Here is a 24168-nt window from a genome sequence, read left to right as displayed (position 1 = left end):
ATCAAAATAAATTTCTTCTTCTTATTTTTTTAGTTTAAAAAAATTTATTTAAAAGACTTAGAGGGGCCCGGTATGGTAGCCAGCAGCTAAAGTGCTCACCTTGCATGCACCAGGATCTCATATGGGTGCTGGTTCTAATCCCAGTGGCCCTGCTTTCCATCCAGCTCCCTGCTTGTGGCCTGGGAAAGCAGTCAAACACAGCCCAAAGCCTTAGGACCCTGCACCCATGTGGGAGACGCAGAAGAGGCTCCTGGATTCTGTCTTTGCATTGGCTTAGCTCCGTCTGTTTCAGCCACTTGGGGAGTGAATCAGAGGACAGAACATCTTTCTCTCTGTTTCTCCTCCTCTCTATATGTCTGACTTTCCAATGAAAATAAAATAAACATTTTAAAAAAATTGACAGAACGACACACTGAAAGAGATTCCATCTGGTAGTTCACTCCTCAGACATGAATAGTGGCTGGGACTGGAACAAGCCAGCAACTCAATCCATATCTCTTACATGATTTCAAGAGCTAATGTGGGTGTCCCAGCTGTTCCACTTCTGATCAAACTCCCTTCTAATGTGTGTGGGACTGATGTGGAAGACAGCACAACTGCTTGGGCTCCTGTACTTGTGTGGAGAGACCTGAAAGATACTTCTGGCCCAGCTCTGGCTGTTGCTACCATCTGGGGAGTGAACCAGTGGCGGAAGATTTGTCTGTCTCTTTCTCTTGTTCAGTCCTCCCCCCTCTATAGCAGTCTTTCAAGTGAATAAATAAAAAAAAAAATTTAAGTGTATCATGTCACCATGTGTTCAAATTTTCAACTGTGGCTAGGAGAGGACAACCAGAATTCATGCCATGGAAAGCAATATCATAGGTGGAGAAGAAAGGCCAGAAATTCTCGAGGGAAAATGTTAATGAGCAAGAAATGGTCTAAATCTATACTTCTCAAGATTCATGCAGCAGAACTCTTAAGTGGCTTGTGTAGCCAGAAAGTCACATATGGAACTCCTCTTCTGACTGAGATGACATTTAGAGATCATGTTAGACCTTGTCTATGACTGGGAAGGGAAGGCTGATGAGTGAAATGTCAGGGAGAACAAGTCCATTTTAAGTCCTGACCTCAGCATCGATAGCTTTTGGATCAGCGTATGTGCAGTCCTGAGGAATTTCCAGATTCTTCTCCAAATTCTTCAGTAGATGATCATGTTCGGCTTTGTGTATCAGGCTTTGATCCATTGTTTTATTCCTCTTCTGACCTTTTTCATCTCTGTTCATAGAAATAAAATCTTAGGCAATGAATATTCACATTTGGTCATCAGGTTTAACCCCAATCACTCTTGTCAGTCTTTCGCATTGTTAGTATGCATCTGTACTATCGCAAGCGGATCTCCTCACGCAGCTGCTCACCTGCCTCTGAAACTTAAGATTCCCTCATGAAACTTTCACTATGTATTCCTTCTCACCAAATCCAGTTCTACTCAGATAGCTTTATTTCCCATCTGCTAAAATGATGATCATACTCTCTTCCTTAGCCTACAGCTTCTCTGAGTTTGGTTGCTAAAATTTATCAACTGCTTCATTCGCAGTTTGCCACTGACAGGAGCCTCATGGAAATTTCTGGGAAGACAGCATACTTTTCTGGGGATGAGGGAGTGGCTCAAAGCGAATAACCAGTTGAAATGAGGAATAAAAACCAGTCCATGACTCAAGCAGACAACGCTAAGGTGGCCTGCAGCATTTACAGAACCACATTCAGACTTGTTCCTGCAGAACCCACATTGTCGCTTCTCTGTACCTTCCCTCTCTTGATTCCCTCACTTTCTTACACCATACTCATAAGAGCACCCCTTCTTTTAAAAGTCACTCACACAAGACATTCCCATCACAGCATGTGCTACTAGGGAATCTGACACTCCCCCATAATCCTGATTTGAACTCTTAGATCATCAAACTGTGTTATCTTCTACCCCTAAATATAACAACATTTCTCTCACTGTCTGTCTCTTTCTCTCTCTCTGTCCGTCTCTGTCTCTGTCTCTGTCTCTCTCTCTCTCTCATACACACACACACATTAATTGTCTTTTTAAATTGTGCACATTAGACAATTCCTAACAGGAGAAGATGAACTTGCTTGTATTGTATCATTCAGTGTTTTCACTTCTGATTAATATCTCCCTTAACTCAAGGGAGAATGCCCTAATATTTGCAGACAATGGGGCTTTCACATCTCCTCTAAGTTCTAAATCAAGATAACAAACTATTCCCTGAAATACACTGTAGCATCCTCCCTTGAAACCATAGCTCTATAACAACCTGCAATTTATATAAATGACTTCCAGTGGGCATGTCTCCTTAACGCTACTGACTTCTCATTTGGCAGGCAGGCATTCAGATGAAGAAGGGATACTCTAGCTTAGGGCCTGGTGCAGGCATCCTTCAATCTCAGTACAATGATAATGCAAAGTAAGATATCAAAACACACTGTCTGTCCTATTATAGCGTGAATTGGTCACTAATAAAATTTGAAATGTGGCTATGATTACCGCAAATAAAATTTGTCTAAGGACAATCTGCTATTAGGAAGTCTACACGTCCTATACTATCTCTGCCACAGTTCTTCATTGCCCACATTGCTAAGGAAACAACAAAAGGAGGCAGAGGAGATATACACATATGGATCAGGAGAAATTCCAGCTCGCTCTGTGATTTCAAAAATTTGAGTCACAGAAGTTCTAGAAGCTGGCTTAACATGGAAGCCAATAGCTGCTGCTCAATCAATAATAGCTCTGGAATAAGTATTACCTAGCAGGCCATACAATAAGCACTGGACATAAAAAAAGGGGGAACACACCTGTTCCTGTTGTAAGGGAGCTGATCTAGTGCTGATCTACCACTAGAAATATAGCAAGAACATGGGAGAAAGCATAAGTAAGTCTATTGGGAAATCAATACAAGATTCAGAGAAGAGGTAGAAACAGCATGAACACAAGTTTTCAGGAAATGAAGAAGGGCAATCAAGGCAGAAATTTCCTGGAAAGAGGTGCACACGTAGGCCGTGTGAGGTACACTGTGAATGCTGAGTATTGCTAGAGGAGAGTAACAATGGCAAAGATCAAAACATGTTGGCATACTAAGTAACAGTCAAGCAGTTTAGACTTCATCAGCTCACTAAAGAAGATCATCAAGTACAGGAAAAATTTAATCAGCTTGAATACTTGCAAGATCATGTGCAGGCTAAATTGAAAGATCATGAATCAGCGGTGAATCTCTAGGCTCTGAGATCCTTGAAGAAAACTTGTATTCATCCAACAAGACGTGATGAGCATCCAAGACAGGCAGTGATGGAGGAGCACAGAAGAGAATGAACATATTGACCCTAGAGCTGACACCATAAGGTACTACAGGGGAAGACAAGTAGCGATGTTTTCCAAGCCAAAAAGCAGTATTTGATCCAATCTCAGGCTTATTCTGTGATCACTTATTTTTTTATTTTTATTACAAAGTCAGATATACTGAGAGGAGGAGAGAGAGAGAGGAAGTGGAGTCGCCGGGATTAGAACCAGCGGCCATATCGGATCAAGGCGAGGACCTTAGCCACCAGGCCATGCTGCTGAGCCCGTGATCACTTATTTTTAAACAGAGATTTGAAAAAAATATATTTATTCATTTTGAAAGAGTCAAACAGAGAGAGGGAGAGACAGAGAGAGATCTTTCATCCACTGGTTCACTCCCCAGATGTCTGCAGTGGTCAGTGGTGAGCCAGCCAAAGCTAGGAGCTTCATCCAGGTCTCCCACATGAGTAGCAGGGGCCCACACATTTGGGCTGCCTTTAGCTGCTTTCCCCATTCAATCCAGGGACCTGGATTGGAAGTGGACACGAACTGGTTCTCATATGGGATGCCAGCATTATAGGTGATGGCTTTACCACCAATGCCACAATGTTAGTCCCAAGATATATTTATTTGTCTGATAGACTGTGGTACAGAGTGAGGGAAAGAGATATGTTCCAGCTCCTGGTTTACTCCCTAAATGGTTGCCATAGCCAGGACTGGAATTCCAACTAAGTGTCCCATGTGGGTGGCCAGTTTCCAAGTACTCATACCATCTTACTTTGCCCTCCCAGGTGCAGTAGCAGGGAGATGGATCCAAAGTGGAACACCTGGGACTTTAACCACCACTTATGGGATGTTGGTGCTGTAATCAGCAGCTTAGCCTACAGCACCACCACACTAGCCTTACCATTCCAGGATCACTAACAAAACTGCAAGAACAAGTGATACATCTTTATTGTCACACAATATGTGCAGACTTCTGCAGATTCACTGGGAGTCCAACATCAAGTATGTGCCAAAAATATGCTTATTTGAGGGGATAATGAGCTTGTTTCGTTAAGTAGTGCACATAGGCTTGAAAGCTGTGGTACCAGGTCCAGAGCAATGGCAGAGTGGCTAAATCCCCACCTTGCATCTGCTGGGATCCCATATGGGTACCAGTTCATGTCCCCAGTTCACTTCCCACCCAGCTCCCCTTCTTGTGGCCTGGGAAAGCAGTCGAGGACAGTCCAAAACTTGGGTATTCTGCACTCTCGTGGGAGACACAGAGGAAACTCCTGGCTACTGACTCTTGGCTCCTGGCTTCAGGATCGGATCAGCTCAGCTCTGGCCATTATGGCCACTTGTGGAGTGAACCAGAGAACGGAAGATCTTTCTGTATCTCTCTTTATCTTCCTTTCCAATAAAAATAAATAAACCTTTAAAACACAAAAACAACAACAAAAAGAAAGCTGTGGTACCACATTTCTCAGGTTCTAAATGAGACTCATTTATTCAATCCAAGAATTTGTGTTTATGGCCACTTGTTTATGGCATGTTCTGATCCAGATTCACTAAACTTTTGCAAGCAAGGCTGGGCATCAATGAGGACTTGGAGGAGTACATTCACTGTATTTTCCTACTGGAATTTAGAAGAGTATTTTAACCCTCTTATGAGTAATCTGTTTAAGTACTTACTGAATCTTTTGTTTCTCTATAGATTTTTTAACTTTCCGAAGTTTGTTGGCCATGTCATGGGCTTCCTTATTAGCTTTAGGAGGCCGTTTCTTCTCCTGCTTTTCATTCAGGAACATACACACTTTCGTTGCTCTGTTTTCTACAGCTTCTAAGCTGAATCTAGAAACAAATGAAAAGAATGCTTGCCTAAAAATACCAGCATAAACTTCAAAGGCCATTTCCATCTATTGTTAGCATTCTGACGAACATCTATTAGATTTTTAACGTTCATCTTCATGAAATTTTCCTGTGGATGTGCATACCAAATGTTCCTGGAAAGCAGTCCCTTATTAACAAGCTCACGCTAATATTGTTCTCCCAACTCCCACCCCAGATGCTACTCCAGGGAAATCCTCAAGCAGAACTGATAGAAATTTTCCCCAAAGAGGATTGGATACTCTACAGTCAAAAGCCAAAAACCATGAATCTTAACTACCTATACACAGAAGAAAGCTATCTATCTCTGCCTATTCCCAAAGCCTAAGGGAGAAATATCATCTTCTATCATCAGTAATTCTTTGTTTATTTGGCCAGATGGGAAAAAATTCATACATTCTTATTCTTGACCTTTTGGGATGTGACTGCTTTCAGAGACCAGATAAAATTAGGTTTTTTCTAGCCTTTACAATACAGAAATGTCTGTAAGGTCTGGACCTTATACTTTCTGAAATAAAATTCCTGGGAAGACAGGAGTCTAGACCTGCTGGAATCTTGGTGCTTAAACCAGAAACAGTCCAGGCTGTAACCATCTGTCCTCTCAGACTTGGGTAATTAACTAGGTGAAAGACAGCATATAAAATTTTCCTGATGTATGAAAAGTAAAATGCTTCCTGAAGAAGTAATAGCAAACAGCATTTTTGTCTATTCTACATGCATTTCTCAGTATCAGAAAGTTACGGCTTTTTACGTGAGCACTAGAAAACCCAGGGACGTTTTAATTTTCCACTATATTGTTGGTAAAATCCTTGTGCTAAAATAGTCACTCACCTGACATGAGCCACAGCTTATCAGAACAAGTCATAGGCTTAATTTATGTAATAAAGCTTAAATGTCTAAATTGTGAGGCAAAGGGCATTTCTAAAGTACAGAGCTAGAAATATGGTTAACTAAATTGGCACAGTCATGAAGCAAAGATCAGGAAAGTGACACTGACATATGGCAAGAAATTTCTTGCAGCAGACAATAAAGTAGTAGCAGTAGTCATTTATATTGACTATTGTCAGACATTATTTTACGTAGCTTACATATATGATCTCACTTAGGACTCACAACAACTCTATGAAGCAGGCACTGTTAGCATTCCTGATTTTGCAGATAATAACACAAGAGACATGAAGAAGTTATGTGGCTGGCCCACACTACAAGCTGCAGGAGGCACAGTCGGGCCTCCAAGCCCATGTTGTTCACCATGACATTCTGTTGCTTCTGTCTCTACATTAACACAAGTGACTAGGTCCTAAGCACGTATTTCTTTATTAAATGCTACCATTTTCATCAAGGTACTTTACTTATAAAAACTGCAGATGACTTGTGAAAGAGTTTATCTCTTAAATGTCTCTGATTACCTATGTTGGAGCAAAGATGATCTAGAACTTGGTCGTTGGCCAATGATGTTTCATAGTACTGCACCAAGTGCTTTTGTAACTTAACTCCACCCTACATATTACTATTTTTGTCTTTGCATTGTTTGCATGAGAAAAACAAGGTTCACAGTTATTAAGTAACTATGCAGAAGTGACTTAGCCTACAGGTGGCAGAGGCAAGACTGAAATTTGGACCTAGTCATAAAGTGTGTAGTCCTAAGCACACAATGATACTGCTGGCAAAAACTGCAAACTCCATAAATTTTTATTCGGTGACCAGTCATTGGGGTTTGTTGGGGATCTATGATTAAAAAGACCTTAGGGGTTAGTGTCAGTCCAGACAAGCACTCAGATCTCTTGATGACCTGGAGCCACTTAGGACTAAATCAAATAGCATAAGAGCAAGATGTTTTATAAAGACCAGGATTTCATAAAATCATGCGGAGATACAACTCACCAGTAGAATTGAACCTGTGATGTTTTGGGGAAAAATTATTACAGTTAAAGTTTGGTACATGCAACATTAAATTCACCTATCTGGCATATTCTACTTTGAGGTAAAGATACCCAAAACCAGCAAGAACAAGAGGATGGCTCTCGATGCCCCTCTTTTTCTTAAAAACATGATGCTTTATGCCATTCTTATCATCAAGGACAGGAAATGGAGGGAAGGCAAATTTATACAAACGTTGTTGAATGAATTATTTTCTTCCTTGTCACCTGATCAAGTTAGTTATCCTATTTCAAACCTTTTCCCTAAATCATTTTTACCTTGACCACTTTTTGTCCATATAAGTGCTCATCTCTTTGTCTTTTAGTCTTTATTTCTGTACTGATGTTCCTATGCCATATAAACCTTATATAAACTTGAATACATTTATCTCAGTGGTCTGTCTTATATTAATAAAACCATAAGGCTCATACAAAATACTCTAAAGGACTAGAAGAAAAATGTTGCTTTCCCACAAAAGTATATATGAGTATATATTGAACTGTAAGTATGCAACAATTATTTGGGGTTTTTTAGTTTGCAATCAGCTACAGGAAATAATTCATCTGTACAGAATTGTTTTTTCTAATTATTACTTATTTATTTCTGAGACAGATGGAGAGCCCTAATCCACTGGTTCAGTTTCCAAATCTCACGACATCTGGAGTTAAGCCAGGTTGAAGCTGTAGTCCAGAATTCAGTCCAGGTCTTTCATGCGGGTGACAGGGACTCAACTGCTTAAGGCATCACCTGCTGCCTCCTGAGGTACACGCTAACAGAAAGCAGGAACACGAAGTGCAGCAGGCACTTCAACTTGAGCACTCTTTCATGGCATTCCATGATGTAATAACCATTGTGCCAGAATTATTTTCATTCCTAACTAAAATCTACTTCCATCCTTGAGGAAGCAGGAGAACTGTGTTAGTTATTAGTGATACAGAAATTTGTTTGAAGGTAGGTGCTGTGGTACAAATGGTTAAGCCATCAAATAGGACTCCCACCTCTCATACCAGATGTGGGATACAGTCCCACTGCGTATATTCAAGCATCCTGTTAATACCTGGGAGGCAGCAGCTGATTTCTCAATTGTTGTGTCCTTACCATTCATATGATATCCTTATGGTTTTATACAAGTGCATAGTTTTTTACTTTATTATTTATGTATTTTTTTTCATGATACAGTTCCTTAGGCTCAGGGATTTCCCCTTCTACTCTTCTCCTCCCATTTCCCCCCAACTTTTTATATATTATATTATATTATGTTATATTATATTATATTATATTATATTATATTATATTATATTATATTATATGCCATAATAATAGTAGACTTGAATAGTAGACTTGAGTGGTGCTCCAGGTGTCTGGCTTCAGTCTTGCTCAGCCTTGGCTGTTGCAGCCATTTGGAAAGTGAACCAAAAGATGAAAAACTCTCCCCACTATATGTATTTCACCTAAGTAAAAATAAACATTAAGATATTTATTTTTCTCATCCCAGTAAAAAGATAGAAGAAACAATTTTATTTTATATTCCAAATTTCTAAATGCAAGCTTATATTCGTCTGTCATTATTCCATGAAACACACATCATTAACGGTGATTTAATACTGGATGTGTGTTTGAATATGAACGACTTTCATTAAGTTTTACCGCCTGGGATTGGCTTCTTTCACTGATCATAATGGTCTCTAGGTGGGACTATTTTGATGCAAATGGTTAAATTTCATTGTTTTTAATGACTGAGTATTATTCTATAGAGTAGCTATACCAGTTTCTTTATCCATTCCCCTTTTGATGGGCATCCAGGTTGTTTCCAATGAACTAAGCCAATCCCATAAGGACAGGTATCATATGTTCTCTCTGATATAACGCAAACTTCATGCAAAATACAAGATCAACAGATATATAGGTAAACATGTATATTCGTATATTCATCTAGAGGAACTGTGTAATGGAGGCAAGTATACTATTCATCTCTACTTCTGAATAAAGGATGGATTCCCAATAAAACTGTTAAATATATCTTGACATTAGAATGCCAGACTTTCTACCATTGTCTATACCTACAGTGTCATGATACACTTAAATAGCAGAATGATGGACTTGTGACTCTTGCTGAAGGACTATACTATTGTTATATAGGCATATGATATAATATAGTATAATATAATATATAAATAGTTACAGGGAGATGGGAGGAGGAGGGTAGAAGGGGAAATCCCTGAGCCTAAGGAACTGTATCATGAAAAATAAAGAAATACATATATAATAAAATAAAAAATTATGTACTCATAAAAAACCATAAGGATGTCATAAAGCTGTCATTGGAATGTCTTAACCAATCATGATTTTATAAATACATCCTGATGTCATCAAGTGGGATGTGGTGTAATCCAGAATGGTAAAACCATAAACTGACAATACTAATGGTAATGTTGTAGTGAACTGTGATACCATAAAGCTAACAAAATGGCATCAAAATCAAGTTGTATATCCTAAATCACTGAATTATAGTAATTAAGTTTGACATTATAAATAACCTTTTTACTCCTGTAAAATTATTGTGATACCATAATTAGTTTACAATAAGCCACCTTTCTGATATTATAGTCAAACATTGTGATATTAAAATCAATTGTGCAGACATACAACCATATCAAATCTCATACACCTAATATCGTGATCTTCATAATTACATCATAATTCACCATTGTATTTTCATTAAAAACATTGTAATATCACCAAATTTAAAAAAATTAGCACTTGAGTAAAACACTATGCTTTCATCTATGTAAAGCTTCTGTAGTGTAAGTGTAATTAGAAACTATCTAAAGTAAATTATGTATTCTGTTCTGATCCCTAACTATATCTCGTGTGTTTCAAATATTTATTTGTTTATTTATTTGTATATCAGAATGACAGATAGCAGAAGAGACCAAGGGAGAGGTCTTCCATCTGCTGATTCAGTCCCCGACTAGTCTAAAGTAGCCTGGCTGAGCCAGGAGCCAGGTTGTTCCATGTCTCCCACATGGGCAGCAGGACCCAAACACTTAAGCCATCTTCCATTGCTCTCAACAGGCCATCAGCAGGTAGCAGGATTGGAAGTGGAGCAGCCTGGATATGAGCCAGAGCACATGTGGGATGCCAGCTTTGCAAGTAGTGGCTCTACTTGACACACCACAAATCTGGCAACCAAACTATGTTGCTAAGGTTAACCGGGCAATGGAATGTTAATCCACTTGATAAATTACCCATTGGTGTAAAACTAGACTATTCTGTTAAATTATTTCTAAAATATTTATTTACTTTTATTGGAAAGGCAGATTTACTGAGTAAAGGAGAGACAGATAGAAGGATCTTCCATCTGCTGGTACACTCCTCCCCAAGTGTTCTCAAAGACCAGGAGCTTCTTGTGGGTCTCCCATGCAAGTGCAGGATCCCAAGGTTTTGGGCCATCCTCAACTGCTTTCCCAGGCCATGAGCAGAGAGCTGGATGGGAAGTGGAGCAGCTGGAACATGAACTGGCACCTATATGGTATCCCGGCACATGCAAGGTGAGGACGTTAGCCACTAGGCTATATTGCCAGGCCTCTCTATTCAATTTTAAAATATTCTTAGAGTACAACATCTAAAATGCAGCCATTACCTATAACTCCTATTTCTTATTAGTGTAAATTTGAAGTAATAAAATACTTTTGCCAATAAATATTCTATCATGTTGTAATAACATTTTAATTTTATGTGGGATACTTGTCTGCTTATACATCCAACTTGTCTTACAAACATCCTACGTATACATTGAAAGAAGACCTAAATTTTTTTAAGAACAGTGTATAGCACACAGAAAACAAAAAATGCAGTAGCAAACTAAAATATGAGTTAATTTTTAATAGCGTAAGTAGAATGTTTAAGAAAAACTGAACTACAAAAGAGAACCTTTTAAAAGAAACATATGCATTTGAAAAACAAATGAGCAACAAAAATAGCAATTAATACTATAACCCACCACATCTTAAAGGAATGCAAATACAGAATACAAACTGTAATACAAATTATAAACAAAACAAAAAACTTACAAAAAAAATAATGCAGGTAACTTGTCCATCTCCTGTAGCTTCTCAACAAGAACTGGAAACAGATTGTCTATGTTGTTCGTGCTAACATCCGCATGCGGATGGAGATTTTTCAGCACCATTTCGGCCTGAAAGAGTGTTCAAAAAACACTTAAGTTCTCTGTATAGAAAAAATGATTTATTATTTTTTATTAAAATACTTTCAACATTAGATGATCTATGTTTCTGTGGTTCTTTAAAATTGTCCTTGAAAGCATATCATAGAATAAACCCTTAGAGGCTACTAAAAATATTTTGCTAAAGAACAAAATGTAGGTAGCGCTAATGCCCACACCACATATTTGTAGTGTAACAGATGATTTTTTAAGACAGCCTAAGTCAAGAGAAGAACTGTTCACAAATTGGTGCTGGTTCTTTCCTGGCAACACAAAGGGTAGGCAGGCAGGGGTTGGGCATGGGGGTGATGGTGAACCAGTCCTTCTGCACTGACCTAACTGATTTTTCCATGTGGGAAAATTACTTCCAAACACATTTTCCAGGATTTTTTTTTTTTTAGGAAACACACACACACACACACACACACACACACACACCAACAAAAGAGTAAGTTCTTTCAGGTTCTTTTTAAAAAATAAGAACAATTATAGTATACTGGGGAAAAATACATCATTAAAGAGTCTAATACAAACAACTCCTAAAAAATAAGAAACCACCATCTGTGGCTTTAAAGCACAGTTCAAATCATTAAGACTGGACCTGGTTCACTAGCCTAGTGACTAAATCCTCGCCGTGCATGCACCGATATTCCTTATAGATACTGGCTCATATCCCAGCTGCTCCACTTCTCATCTAGCTCCCTGCCTGTGGCCTGGGAAAGCAGTTGAGCATGGCCCAAAGCCTTGGGATCCTGCACCTGCGTGAGAGACCTGGTTCCTGGCTTTGGATCAGCTCAGCTCTGGCAATTGTGGCCATATGAGGAGTGAACCAGCATACTGAGAATCTTCTCTGTCTCTTCCTTTGTCTGTAAATCTGCCTTTCCAATAATAATAAATCTTTGAAAAAAAGCATAAAGACCATCAAGTTCCTCAAAGTATGCATAATATAAATGACTGAATTTCAGACTTTACATCACAAATAATGACCACAATTAAAAGTAAACATCATAAAAAATATTTCAAGAAAAAATCCCGATGCAATGTTTTCAAAGATCCAAAGTATATGAGTCTGCCTAAGCTTCTAGACCCTTGTAGCAGTATCAAGGCACTGTGAGTCTGTCCCTGCAGACAGTGAACTCTTTGGTTTTGGTTGTTGCAGCATCCGGGAACAACCAGCCACCTCTGGCACCATATGTCTTAGGAAACAGGATAAGACAAATATCTCTTTCCTTTGTCTCTTTATATTTTATCTTAGAATCACAAGACTCCATGTTCAATTTACAATTCTAAGATGAAATCTGAAGACTAAGTAAACAGAAAATGGTATTAACTAAATGACACACTGAAAACAATACAGAATATGGAATGTTTTCCCCAAAACACAAAATCTAGGAAAAGTACCTTCTTTTTGTTGCCATCTGTAACCCAAGTTCTTAATTCTTCCTTTAAGCTCTCTTCATATTTTCTGGCATCCAGCTTTTTAATGACTAATTTATTCTTAAAATAAATGAAGTTCTCTGGACACAATTCCTTGAAAACAGAGGCCACAGAATTAAATATCATGCAAGACAAATCGAAACATGACTCCTAATGGCGTCTCTCATCAGAACCATTGTTAGGAACTCTTGAGGAGAGAGATGTATGAAGCTGTTTTCATCTCCCCATAGCTTCAAAGACATAAAACTATTAGGTTAGATGAATTCATAAAAGCAAAGGACACAGACTAACAAGGTGGAAAATGAAAACAGCAAGGACCACGTTCAGAAAGAATGCAAGTGTAATGACATACAAGCCAACAGTGTGAAGAAATTAAAATATGATATTATCAGAGAAATTTAAAGAAGAAATATTTTTGGAAATAAACCACAATTCAAAACCCATTAACAGAAAACGAAAGTACTAGAAAGAAAGAAGTATGAGAGCAATTTTGCTTTGGTAAGTATCTACTAATGATTTTAAAAGATCAGAGGCAAGAGATTAGAAAGGGAGAAATTTTGTCTTTCTGAACATTAATGTTACTATTACTTATAAGAATCACAGCATTAATTTCCATGATTATTATTTACCTGAGCCTTGGGCCAACTGTCCCATGTTTGAAACATGGTGTCGTAGAGCTGGACACTTTCTCGAGGTGAAAGGGAAAGATCAGAAGGGAATCCATATCTTTCAATCTACGTTTAAAACAAAATTGAACTAATTGAATTAATATTGTTTTGATTTTATCATGTCTTCCCCTTGCCACAAGGTTGCTATCATGAACCCAAAAATATTAAAAAGAGTTGAACTAAAATGTTCAAGTGCTGATGGCGCAAAATACTAACAAGTTATGATCCACAAGTGTTTCTGAATGATTAAAGCATGAACAAAATCTCTTAATTTCCACCTAAAATAGGTTTCATGTTAATTCCCATGATCCTTCAATGGGTGTAATTTTCTTTCTTTTTTTATTTAAGATTTATTGTATTTTTATTGGAAAGGCAGATATACAGAAAGAGGAGAGACAGAGAGAATGAACTTCTTTCCATTAATTCACTCCCCAAGTACTACAAATTGCAGAAGTTGAGCAGATCTGAAGCTCGCAACCAGGAGCTTCTTTTGCATCTCCCATGTGGTTGCAGGATTCCAAGGCTTTGGGGCATCTACTGCTTTCCCAGGGCATAATCAAGGACCTGGATGGCAAGTAGAGTTGCTGGGACATAAACCGGAACCCATATGAGATCCAGTGTTTGCAAGACTACTTGAGCCATCACATGCTGGGCCCTGCATGTGATTTCCTATGAATTGTCTTATAATTCCAGTGAGAGTACTAGAAGCTGAAAGATTATGAGTTTAGACAAGATCAGACAACTCTACCCTAGAAAAAAAAGTGAAAATTGATTTAATTATGAGTGAGTTGTACCATGCCTTCATAAAGAGGGAAAATCTATGCATCAGTATACCATGATGCTGCTTTTGCAATCCACATTATCCCTAATGCCATAGAAAATGGTAAGTATGGATCCAGGCTGGGCAGAAAGAGACAGCCATTCTTGAGGGTCTTCCTGGGCGGAGAAGTCTCCAGGAGTCAGCAGCAGTTGCTAATGGCATGCTAATGGCAAGGCCCAAATATTTCTGCTCTGACCTGAAACCTGAAACAAGCTACACACAGATTAAAGGAGATCCCTTATTGCAAGTGGATCAAAGCAAGCTCACTTGTCCTTTCCTAGCCTTTCTCTGGGAGATGCAATTTATTGCATTTTAAACTTGCCACTCTGTTCTGTTATTAATTTTAACTATACTGAACAAGATCAGGATTTAGAAGGTTTACATATGTCCTATCATTGCTACATAAGGAAATGTCCTATGTAACTACTTGCTACATAACCTACTGTCAGTGAAAAATAGAACATTCCTTTTTCAATGAAGATAATTAAAATAATTAAAATATCAGCTGTAAAGCACTGGCTATCTCTGATAAGAATCAATTAGGCAGGTTTTAAATTATTTATACAAGTGATTTATATCAGGACATATATGGCTAAAGTATTGCTTACATGATCTGTTGTTAGTGCAGCACATGGATGAAAATGCTCAAAGTCAATGTCATCTTGATTAACTGAGCAAATATACTTCTCTAAATCATTGTATCTCTCTCCATAGAGCACTAAAAATGAAGAGCACAAAGTTCAAATCGATGAAAATGCAATGATGTAAGTTCAGAGGAAAAAATAATATGTATTATGCATGTATCAAACATACCAAGTCTAACTTTATATGATTGTCTGACTCGCAAATAATGTTTGGGGTAACTGGTAGGATGACCATATTTTTTAAAAGAGCTGTTTTTCTCTATGACGGCATCTTCTTGTCTCCAGTATTGTTTCACTGATTGGAGCCACCTGAAGAAATGAATTTACATACTGTTTAGGCAGAGCATGGAACTCATCCTAGGAAGCTGAATAGTGTAAGATCATCTCAGGTACCTTAAAAATCTATGCTTACGGGAATTAGCTCCAGTGCCCAGCCACCTGAGAATGGATTCCAGCCTCCTTCCTGAAAGTCATGGTGCTGGGCTGAGTGACTCAATCTTTCTGTGCCTCACTTTCCACATTTTACAATGAATACCAATAATATTTGAAAAGCTGTGGTGCACTACTCCAGTAAATCACAAGAGTTTCAGGTATTGAAAATGCATTCTCATAAAAGCAAAGCACTTAGAACTGTACCTGACATATTATGATGTTATAATTGTTAGTAGCAGGCAAATATCAAGCCCAAAGACAAATTAATATGGGCTCTTTATCTTGGGAGCAACTGTACAAACTGAGACCATGGTTATCAGGGTCCAAGGCTGAGTGTGTCTGGGTATGTTTTAGTTTTTATTTGTTGGTGAAAAATTAAAAAAAACCACAAATCTGACATTTCTGATGAAATATTTTGGGGGAGATATTTCCTATGCAATTGCAGGACTGAGTATGAGAGTGCTTGATTTTCCATTCCCAAAGAATGTGGCTTTGCTCAACACCTGCTGGCAGGTGCTCACGAGAACCAAAAATAAGTCATTAAGTTTACTAGCAAGTTAGGAAACTCTTCAAAACCCATGCAAACAGTATGAAATGTGAAGACCCAAGAGGTAAACATGTTCAAACTGAAACCCAGTTCATACGCAGTGAGATGCTCAGGGTTACTGATGGTAGCAGAAAGAGCCAGAAAAGGACATCTGATCATGACAAGGAGATGCTCCCAGATTTCTGCTCCAATTTCTCCACCAAGACAATGGACCTATTAAAGAAAAAAAATTTTCCTCAATTGAAAAGTAGATTTAAAAAAGAAAGAAAGAAAATGAGAATGGAAATCATCATATATACTTTCCAATAACCTTTAATTGACCAAGGTAAAATAAAGGAAAAACTCATGAGATAAAAAATGTGGCATCTGAATTTGCTTCCAGTAGTAGCAGTGCTCCTTAATTTAAAAAATTCTTTTCCAACATATGTATTGCTGGTCAGAACTCCGCCAAACAAGCCACCACCACAACTCAGTTGTCCTAACAATATCCTCCTTACTGCTATGCTTCCTTTTCTCATACCTTCTACATTCTTTAGAAGATAAATGAGATCAAGTCATGTCCGCAATAAGATTCCTTCAGCATAGCACACTGCTCATGAAACAAAGTATAATCTCGTTGATGGGATGCACAATGCATAACATAATTTGGCCCCTGCTGACTCTCCAGCTTCAGCTCATGCAGTCTTTCCTTTGCTCCCCGAACACACACCCTTACCACCCCTGACCTTTTGACATTATTGGTCCCACTGCTCAGAATACACATACTGTTTCTCATCCAACCTATCAAGTTCAGCTTAATATCACTCTATAAGAGAAACTTTTCCAGCCGTCCATTTCAGGATTGCCATCCTACTAGCTGTTAGAGCCATGACAACTTCCTCCACTGTATCCTTCATTTCTGATGTATCAGCTTTCATCTGACTTATTTCCTGTATGACATATTCCTTAAATTCCTTGAATGCCTGCATTACGTGCTTCTGATTGTTAATAAGAAGCTTTATAACATGTGTTTTGAATTCTGTATCCCCCATTTTCTTGATGTCTTTCTCAGTTAACTATAAGGTTGGCAATGGCTTTTGCTGTTTTGCTGTTTTGCAGGGGAGTACAGTAATATTCATTGTGCCTTTTTCTCTTCTTTTGTTCTTGGTCATTGTACTTCTCAGTGAGGGTGAGGTGGGAACTTGGGGAGGGTTGAGGGAAATCCCAGGGCCTATAGAACTGTATCATTAAATGATGATAATAATTTAAAAAGTATAAAAATGGCTTATCTGTTTGGCAGTGAACTGAAGGCTTGCTCTGCCCCTCCAGCAAGCTGAAAAGTCAGTTTTGTCCCTTCAGTGAACTACCAAAGCAGCCAGCTTCTAAGAAAAGGCTCAGTGGCTTTGTGATTTTCAACTTGGGGAAAGGCTACTTCTTCTGATTTCCTCACACACGCACGCATCTTTGAAAAATACGTTTTACGTTTTTATTGTTGCATTTTGAAATGTGCCATAGCTTTCTGCTGCTATGATGACAAATAAAATGCCTTTTGTCGTTGAATGCCTGTTAGAACCAAAAATATTTTGCACTAGAGAGTGAGACTTGATTTTGAAATCTCTGTCCATGCGAAGTTATGTTGTGGTGCTTGAATTCTACTCCACCTGAAACACTAATCTCTACAGAAAGGTTCCTCTCCCATCCAGGGCTGTGTAGATGAGTGCAAACATATGCTACTAAGTCACAGCAGGAACAGGAAACCAAAAGACCCATGACCGTGCACTTCAGAAACTTCAGAAGGTAGTGCCTGCCCATATGAACTCCACCTGATGGAACAGATGCCATAAAGCAGCTCCATTGCAGTGTTTGTGTGTGCTAGGAAACTTGCCCAAACAGCAACAAACATACCTCGTCAAATATAACATACTGGATCCTTTTCACCCACTTTTGACGATGAGGAGATAGCAGCAGAATTTCAAAGCAGGCAGGCACCGTAATAAGAACCTAAAAATAAAAATGATGCATGAACTAAGATGTTGAGCACTTTATATGTGCTGTCATTGTTCTAAGACTATGTAAATTAAGCTTATGAGTCCCAAATGGACCTGTTGATAATTAGTATGTAATATTGCTATTAAGAATTGCTCCATTGAATTTTATATGTACGACTTTGAGCCAAATGAAACCTCATTTTTTTGTAGGCCAAAAATGGTAAAAATATCAAATCTTAAGTCAAAATAATTATTTATGAATATTCAAAATTTAAAAGTAGAAATTGCTCAGCGTCACATGTTTGGTTCTTTAAAACCTGATTCAGACTGAGTATGGGTTGAAGATGTTTATTAACACATGAAAACTAAGGGGCTGATACAGTGGCCCAGCAAGCTAATCCTCCACCACGTGGCACTGGAATCCCATATGGGCAACAGTTCATGTCCCAGCTGCCTAATTTTTGATCCAGCTCTATGCTTATGGCCTAGGAAGGCAGTGGGCAATGTCTCAAGTTCTTGGGTCCGTGCACCCATGTGGGAAACCTGAGAGAAGCTCCAGGCTCCTGGCTTTAGATCAGCTCAGCTCTGGTTGTTGGGGCCATTTGGGGAGTGACCCATGGATGGACGACCTTCTCTCTGCTTAATCTGCCTTTCAAATAAAATATATAAAACTTTTCTAAAAAATAAGAATTGAAAATTGAAATGGCAAGCAACGTTAGGAAGAGGGGAAGCCAAACTATACAGCAGATCAGGTAGAGCTCGGCACACTGAGCCTAACACTTTGGAGTGAACACTGCCCTTTGAGTTGTTCCACACCAAGCCCCAAAGGCCAGCTCTTCATACATCTCAGTCACTGGATAAGAACTGTGATGGCGAAGGCTTCACAGCATCTGTCTTAACCACACCCCCTGCATGTAGGCAGTGAGTCCCTCCTTAAAGGCGACTTAGAAAGTACATCTCTAAGTTCTACAATCACATGTTCACTCTGTAGCCCTGAATGTTGATCTGTGAGTTCAACTTTCAATGATATTGTTAAAACCAGAATTTGGTCTATAATACACCATTTTTGAATTTATGAGTATTCTTAGCTTATACTTAACAAGAGACAGTAGTTCTGCGGAGACATTGATGTTTATTAACTTCATAATTTCTAGGATTCTTCATTTTGGATTTATTTAAAAACAGACATACTATGAACTATATCTGAAATCTAGAATAAAAAGTGAAGTATCCTTATTCAACAGTAAGTTTTATTACTCTGATGGCAAAATGGCTTTTTTTTCTAAAGCTGTCATAAATTTGAGGAACTTCTCAAGGCCCTATGAAGATGTTGAATTTCTAATCAAACAGGCATGCAAATACTGCTACATCATTCAGGAACAAGTTGGTTAATTCATAAATCTTACCTGACAGTTCAAGGCATCGTGTCGATAATCCCTCGTAAAAACACCACATAGAGTCTCACCTCCTGGCAGAATTTTGGTGTACCGACTCTGAACAGTTGCTGCTACTTGATTAACAAGGGCCTGGTTGACACAAACGGGGTCCATTAGTCACCCAATAAAGTACAGACAGGTGAAATCTCAGGGGATGATGGAACTGCCTACAATACATTCTGCTGCAATGCAGAATGTTTAACTATTTTCTGCCCCTTCACACCTCAAGTATACCAAAGTGCTCTCTCTGAGATGCTCAACTAGGCAGGCAACCTGATGAATACACTTCAAGCTGCAATAAAGTGGGGAAAAAAGAAATGTTTCCATCAAAAGGAAAAGTAGTGAGGCTGGCATTGTGGCTTAATGGGTGCCACCTGTAACTTTTAACAGATTGATTTCTGGGAGCTCCACTTCCAATCCTGCTTCCTGTTCATGGCCTAGGAAAAGCAGTGGAAGATGGCCCAGGTACTTGGGCCCCTTGATTCATGTGTGAGGCTCACATGAACCTCCTGGCTTCAGTTTAGCTCAGCCCTGGCTACTGCAGTCATCTGGGGAGAAATTAGCAGATGTGAGATATCTCTGTATAACTATTTGAAAAATGACAACAAAAAAACAAACAAAAACCAGGAAATATAGCTTACATATATATATTAGAATAGAAAAAGTGAAAATAAAAGCTAAGGAGAGGCATTTAAGCCAACACTTGTAATGCCAACATTCCATATGGGTGTCAGTTCTAGTCTTGGCTTCTCTACTTTGAATCTACTTCCCTGCTAATGCACCTGGGAAAGCAGTAGAAGATGGCCTAAGTTGTTGGATCCCTGAACCCACACTGGTAATGCTGAAGAAGCTGCTGGCTTTGGTCCAACCTTGCCTTAGCTGCTGCAGCCATTTGGGAAGTGAACCAGCAGTTGGAAGATCTCTTTCTCCCTGTCTCTGTAACTTTGTTTTTGAAATAACATAAATCTTATTTTAAAGATTTTTAAAAAATTTTTATTTGAAAGGCAGATTTATAGATAGAATGAAAGACAGAGAAAGTGATTTTCTATTCACTGGTTCCCTCTCCAAATGGATGTAATGGCCGGAGCTGAGCCAAATTAAAGCTAAGAGCTTCTTCCTAGTCTCCCACAGAGTATAGGGATTCAAAGCCTTAAGACATTCTTCACTGCTTTCCCAGGCCATTAGCAGGAAGCTGGATCAGAGGTGGCAGGCTGCTCCCATTCTGATTCTACTCCCTGCTAATGAGCTAGGAAGGCAGCAGAGGATGCCCAAGTGCATGGGCCCTCCATCCACATGGGAGACCTGGGCAAATTTCCTGGATCCTGGCTTTCTCTTGGCTGAGCCCTGTCCATTACACCCACTGAAGGAGTGAACTAGCATATGAAAAAGCTCTTTGTCTCTCTCTCTCTGCCTTTCAAATAAATGAAAATTATATCTGGGGTAAAAATGTGCGTGTGTGTTTGATAGAAACAGAGAGCTCCCATTTGCTGCTTCACTCTCTGAATGTGTGCAGTGGCCCACAGCTGGGGCCAAAACAAGGAGCCCAAACTCAGTCCAAATCAATCGAGTCACTGATGTTGCCTCCAAGAGTTCACATTAGCACAAAGTTGGGATCAGGAATGAAGCCAGGTCTAGGACCCAGGCAGTCTGATATGAGCATGCTAACCAGTACCTTAATGGCCAGGCCAAATGCCTACCACAGGGAAGGATACGAAGTTTTAATTGTACAAGCTTTTAATTAATAAAGACAACCATTTTCAAACCAAATAGTAGGCAAAAGCAACCTACAAGTAGTCAATGAACAAAGAAATGACAGTGTTCAAAAATCATTCATAAAAGTGCCCAAGTCACTGCCAATAATAGAAATACAAATTTCAAGCTGAAGATTGCAACTTTCACCTATCGTATGCCACGTGATAAAAAGGAGATTGTCCATGCCATATACTGTCAGCAGACTAGAATTCAACTTTTAGAAGAGTAATTTGGTCACATGTATTGTGTTCAGAATTACAGCAGGAAAGCTCAAGAACACTGCCCTTTCCCCGTGAAATGAGTATTCTATGCCTTGCGGGTGGCCTCTGTGAGAGGGCCTCTGCCCAGAGGAAACACCTCAAGGAGAATCAGATGGGGAGGGTCCAGGCCAGACCAGCAAAGCTGAGGCTTGTGGGACACTGGGAAGAGCTGGGCTGTCTCAGCTGTGAGCCAATTGTGCTTGATTACTCCTGTATGTTCTAGCCAGGCAGGAAAGATACTAACCAGCTAACCGGCCACATCCGTAACTCCCTTGAGTAAGTGTAAATGTCTTTCCCAACTGAACTTTTTGGTGCTTATCTTTTAAGTTAATGAACATTATACATGAGTACTCTTGGGACTTTGGCCTCTAGTAGTGTGACAGTTGGCATAGTTAGGGAGACAACTTACTGATTCCACTTCTAACATTCTAATTTTCTCTTGACTATAAAAGCACGCCTTGCTTTTATACAGTCATGAAAAACAAACCAGTAAAAGCTAAAAAAAAAAAAAAAAAGTGCTAATTTCAACTGATTATATTGTCCCGTTTGGTCCTGAGGCTGACCACAGACCATTCAGCACAACTTATTTTCTTAGAAATAAAATGTAGCCTAATTCATTTTTGTCTGTAAAATCAAAATCATCTAAATAAAGTAAATAGGACTTTTTTAAGAGTAACAGAAAAAACGTAACCTCAGGAAATAGAAGAATTGTGAATGAGGATATGCAAATATATGTACTCTCCATACATTAAATATCAACATCAAAGATTAACAACAGAAATCATTGTATTTAAGCAAACAGTACTAGACATGAAAGGAACACGGTAACATAATCTAGGACGGCAAACAGCCCCATCACCAGTGCCAGAGGGCAAATAATCCATTCCATGAACCTCTCAGAGGCAACCCAAGGTCCTGAGTGAAATTCATTGTGGGTGCTTACCTGTCAACCCACACATAAAGTTTAACCACAAGATTCCAAAACCTGCTTTTTATTCTCTCTCAAAATGAATCTAAGGGAAGTGTTCTTTTTAGCATCTGAAACCACACTGAGAGACTTGAAGGCAAAAAATAAAGTGAACCAGATCTACCACCAAGAGTGTGTGTTATTTTGAAAGGAGAGATTCAGAAATGAACAAGAATATTACATCTGCTTCTGCCCTACCTTTGTTGGCGCCACATACACCACGACCCCTTCATTGCTCTCCTTCAACACTTTCTCCATGCAGTAGTAGGAAGCATAGGTTTTGCCTGAGGATGTTGGGGCAACGATCACTGCTGACTCATGGTTATCCACAACATCCAGGAGCTCTCGCTGAAGGAATCCGAGCACCATTGTGTTAAAAATGTGAACAACGTGACCATGATGATGATAACAGAACAAACAGAGGAATACAATTCCAATATGATCCTCTGAACCACAAGTGAAATGACTGAAAGTTTCCAATATACCCTCAGATGGGGTTTCTTTGGGGATATCCCCAACCGAACCACTGGACTCAGAACTCTAATCATGGAAAGAATTGCAGGTTCCATGATCTGACCCTGGAGTGCATGTGTCAGAGCTGGACCTCCTCAGTGGGTTAGATGGAGTAGTGGACAGCATATCCACGTGCACATGGAGGATATGACAGTGCATTGTGACCTGCAGAGGATTCCTGGTACCACATCAGAGGAATGAGGGCACAGCAAATTTAGCAACTACTCCAGCCAGGCCTTGTCAGTGGATAAATATCTGGGCATGAAAGATATGGTAGTGCATTGGAGCCTCAGAGCATACCTGCCACATAACCCTGTTTTCCTTCCCCCTCGGTGCACCATCATGGGAGATAGTTGCTGCCCTGCTTCATAATAAATTCATTTTCCTTGAAAGGTTGAAGACTCTGTGTTCTGATTTACTACATCTACTTTGGAAAGTGCATGACAGCTTCATCTCTTCAAACTATGGTTTTATTTTATAATGACTTGTCAACCATTGTAATCATATATGAGGAGTGAAGATGGAAAAAGATCTCAAAATGCCAGCCTGCACATGGTTTTGCCTAGCCCCATTCCAAGCCATCTCTGAGCAATGTGAGCACAGGAAGAATCACAATAGCTTTCTTCCTTCTTGTAAAAGCATAACATGACTTTGTAAGGTATCCCATCATCATCAACATAAGAAAGATAAAGGTTGTGAACCAGCACTGTGGCATCACAGGTTAAATGGCTGCCTGCTTTGCCAGCATCCCATGTGGGTGCTGGTTTGAGTCTTGGCTGGTTCCACTGCTGATTCTGTTCCCTGTTAATGGTCCTGGGAAAGCAGCAGAAGATATTCCACGTGTTTGGACATGTGCCACCCACGTGGCTCCTGACTTCAGTCCAGTGCTAGCAACTGTAGCCATCTGGAAAATGAATCAGCAGCTGGAAGATCAACACCCCCCCTTTAAAAATTAATTTTAAAGTATGCCCCATTTGCCCTGACTAGGCTACAGCTCCCACTGGTTTGCAACAACCACTGGTTCGCATGGAAGACAGGGCTGGAAACAGAACTGACCCAGCAATTGCAACGACCAGAATGTGCATAAGCTAATTGGAGCGATAGACTGTGCCAGACCCTGTACTGACAAACTCATATAAGAACCAGGTTTGGGATCATCTCAGATGAAGTTTCTTTGGAGATCCCTGCAACTGAACTTCCGATCTCAGAACCCCAACCATGAAGAGACTATGTCAGCCAGGGGATTCTGAAGAGATTTAATTGTGCTTAGAATGGCAAGACTGGCAGCAATTCAGACCTGTTGAACTATCAAAACTGCCTGAACAGGACCTTGGCACATGCCCCACATCGGAGACCTGGGATGGGTGGGAATCTGAGTGGGACTTCTCC

At 39.4% G+C, this 24168-nt stretch overlaps 1 protein-coding gene across 1 annotated transcript in view; it reads right to left on the bottom strand.

Annotated features, from left to right (window-relative positions):
• Positions 1 to 24168, bottom strand: part of LOC101530912 (probable ATP-dependent RNA helicase DDX60) — an 81592-nt gene that overhangs the window by 27775 nt on the left and 29649 nt on the right. Inside the window, exons 17-27 of the mRNA XM_058670018.1 lie at positions 22465 to 22614; positions 19258 to 19377; positions 17769 to 17864; positions 15982 to 16097; positions 15075 to 15214; positions 14870 to 14979; positions 13403 to 13507; positions 12738 to 12866; positions 11185 to 11309; positions 4997 to 5155; positions 1107 to 1254 (exon numbers count right to left, since the gene is read on the bottom strand). Of these exons, the coding sequence (XP_058526001.1) occupies positions 1107 to 1254; positions 4997 to 5155; positions 11185 to 11309; positions 12738 to 12866; positions 13403 to 13507; positions 14870 to 14979; positions 15075 to 15214; positions 15982 to 16097; positions 17769 to 17864; positions 19258 to 19377; positions 22465 to 22614 (1398 nt within the window). The remainder of the gene's footprint in view (positions 1 to 1106; positions 1255 to 4996; positions 5156 to 11184; positions 11310 to 12737; positions 12867 to 13402; positions 13508 to 14869; positions 14980 to 15074; positions 15215 to 15981; positions 16098 to 17768; positions 17865 to 19257; positions 19378 to 22464; positions 22615 to 24168) is intronic.

This window comes from Ochotona princeps, chromosome 11, assembly GCF_030435755.1.
Source record: "Ochotona princeps isolate mOchPri1 chromosome 11, mOchPri1.hap1, whole genome shotgun sequence".
In the NCBI taxonomy this organism is placed as follows: domain Eukaryota; kingdom Metazoa; phylum Chordata; class Mammalia; order Lagomorpha; family Ochotonidae; genus Ochotona; species Ochotona princeps.
The sequence above is the reverse complement of the archived record's forward strand: the minus strand, read 5'-3'. Positions and strand labels throughout refer to the sequence as shown.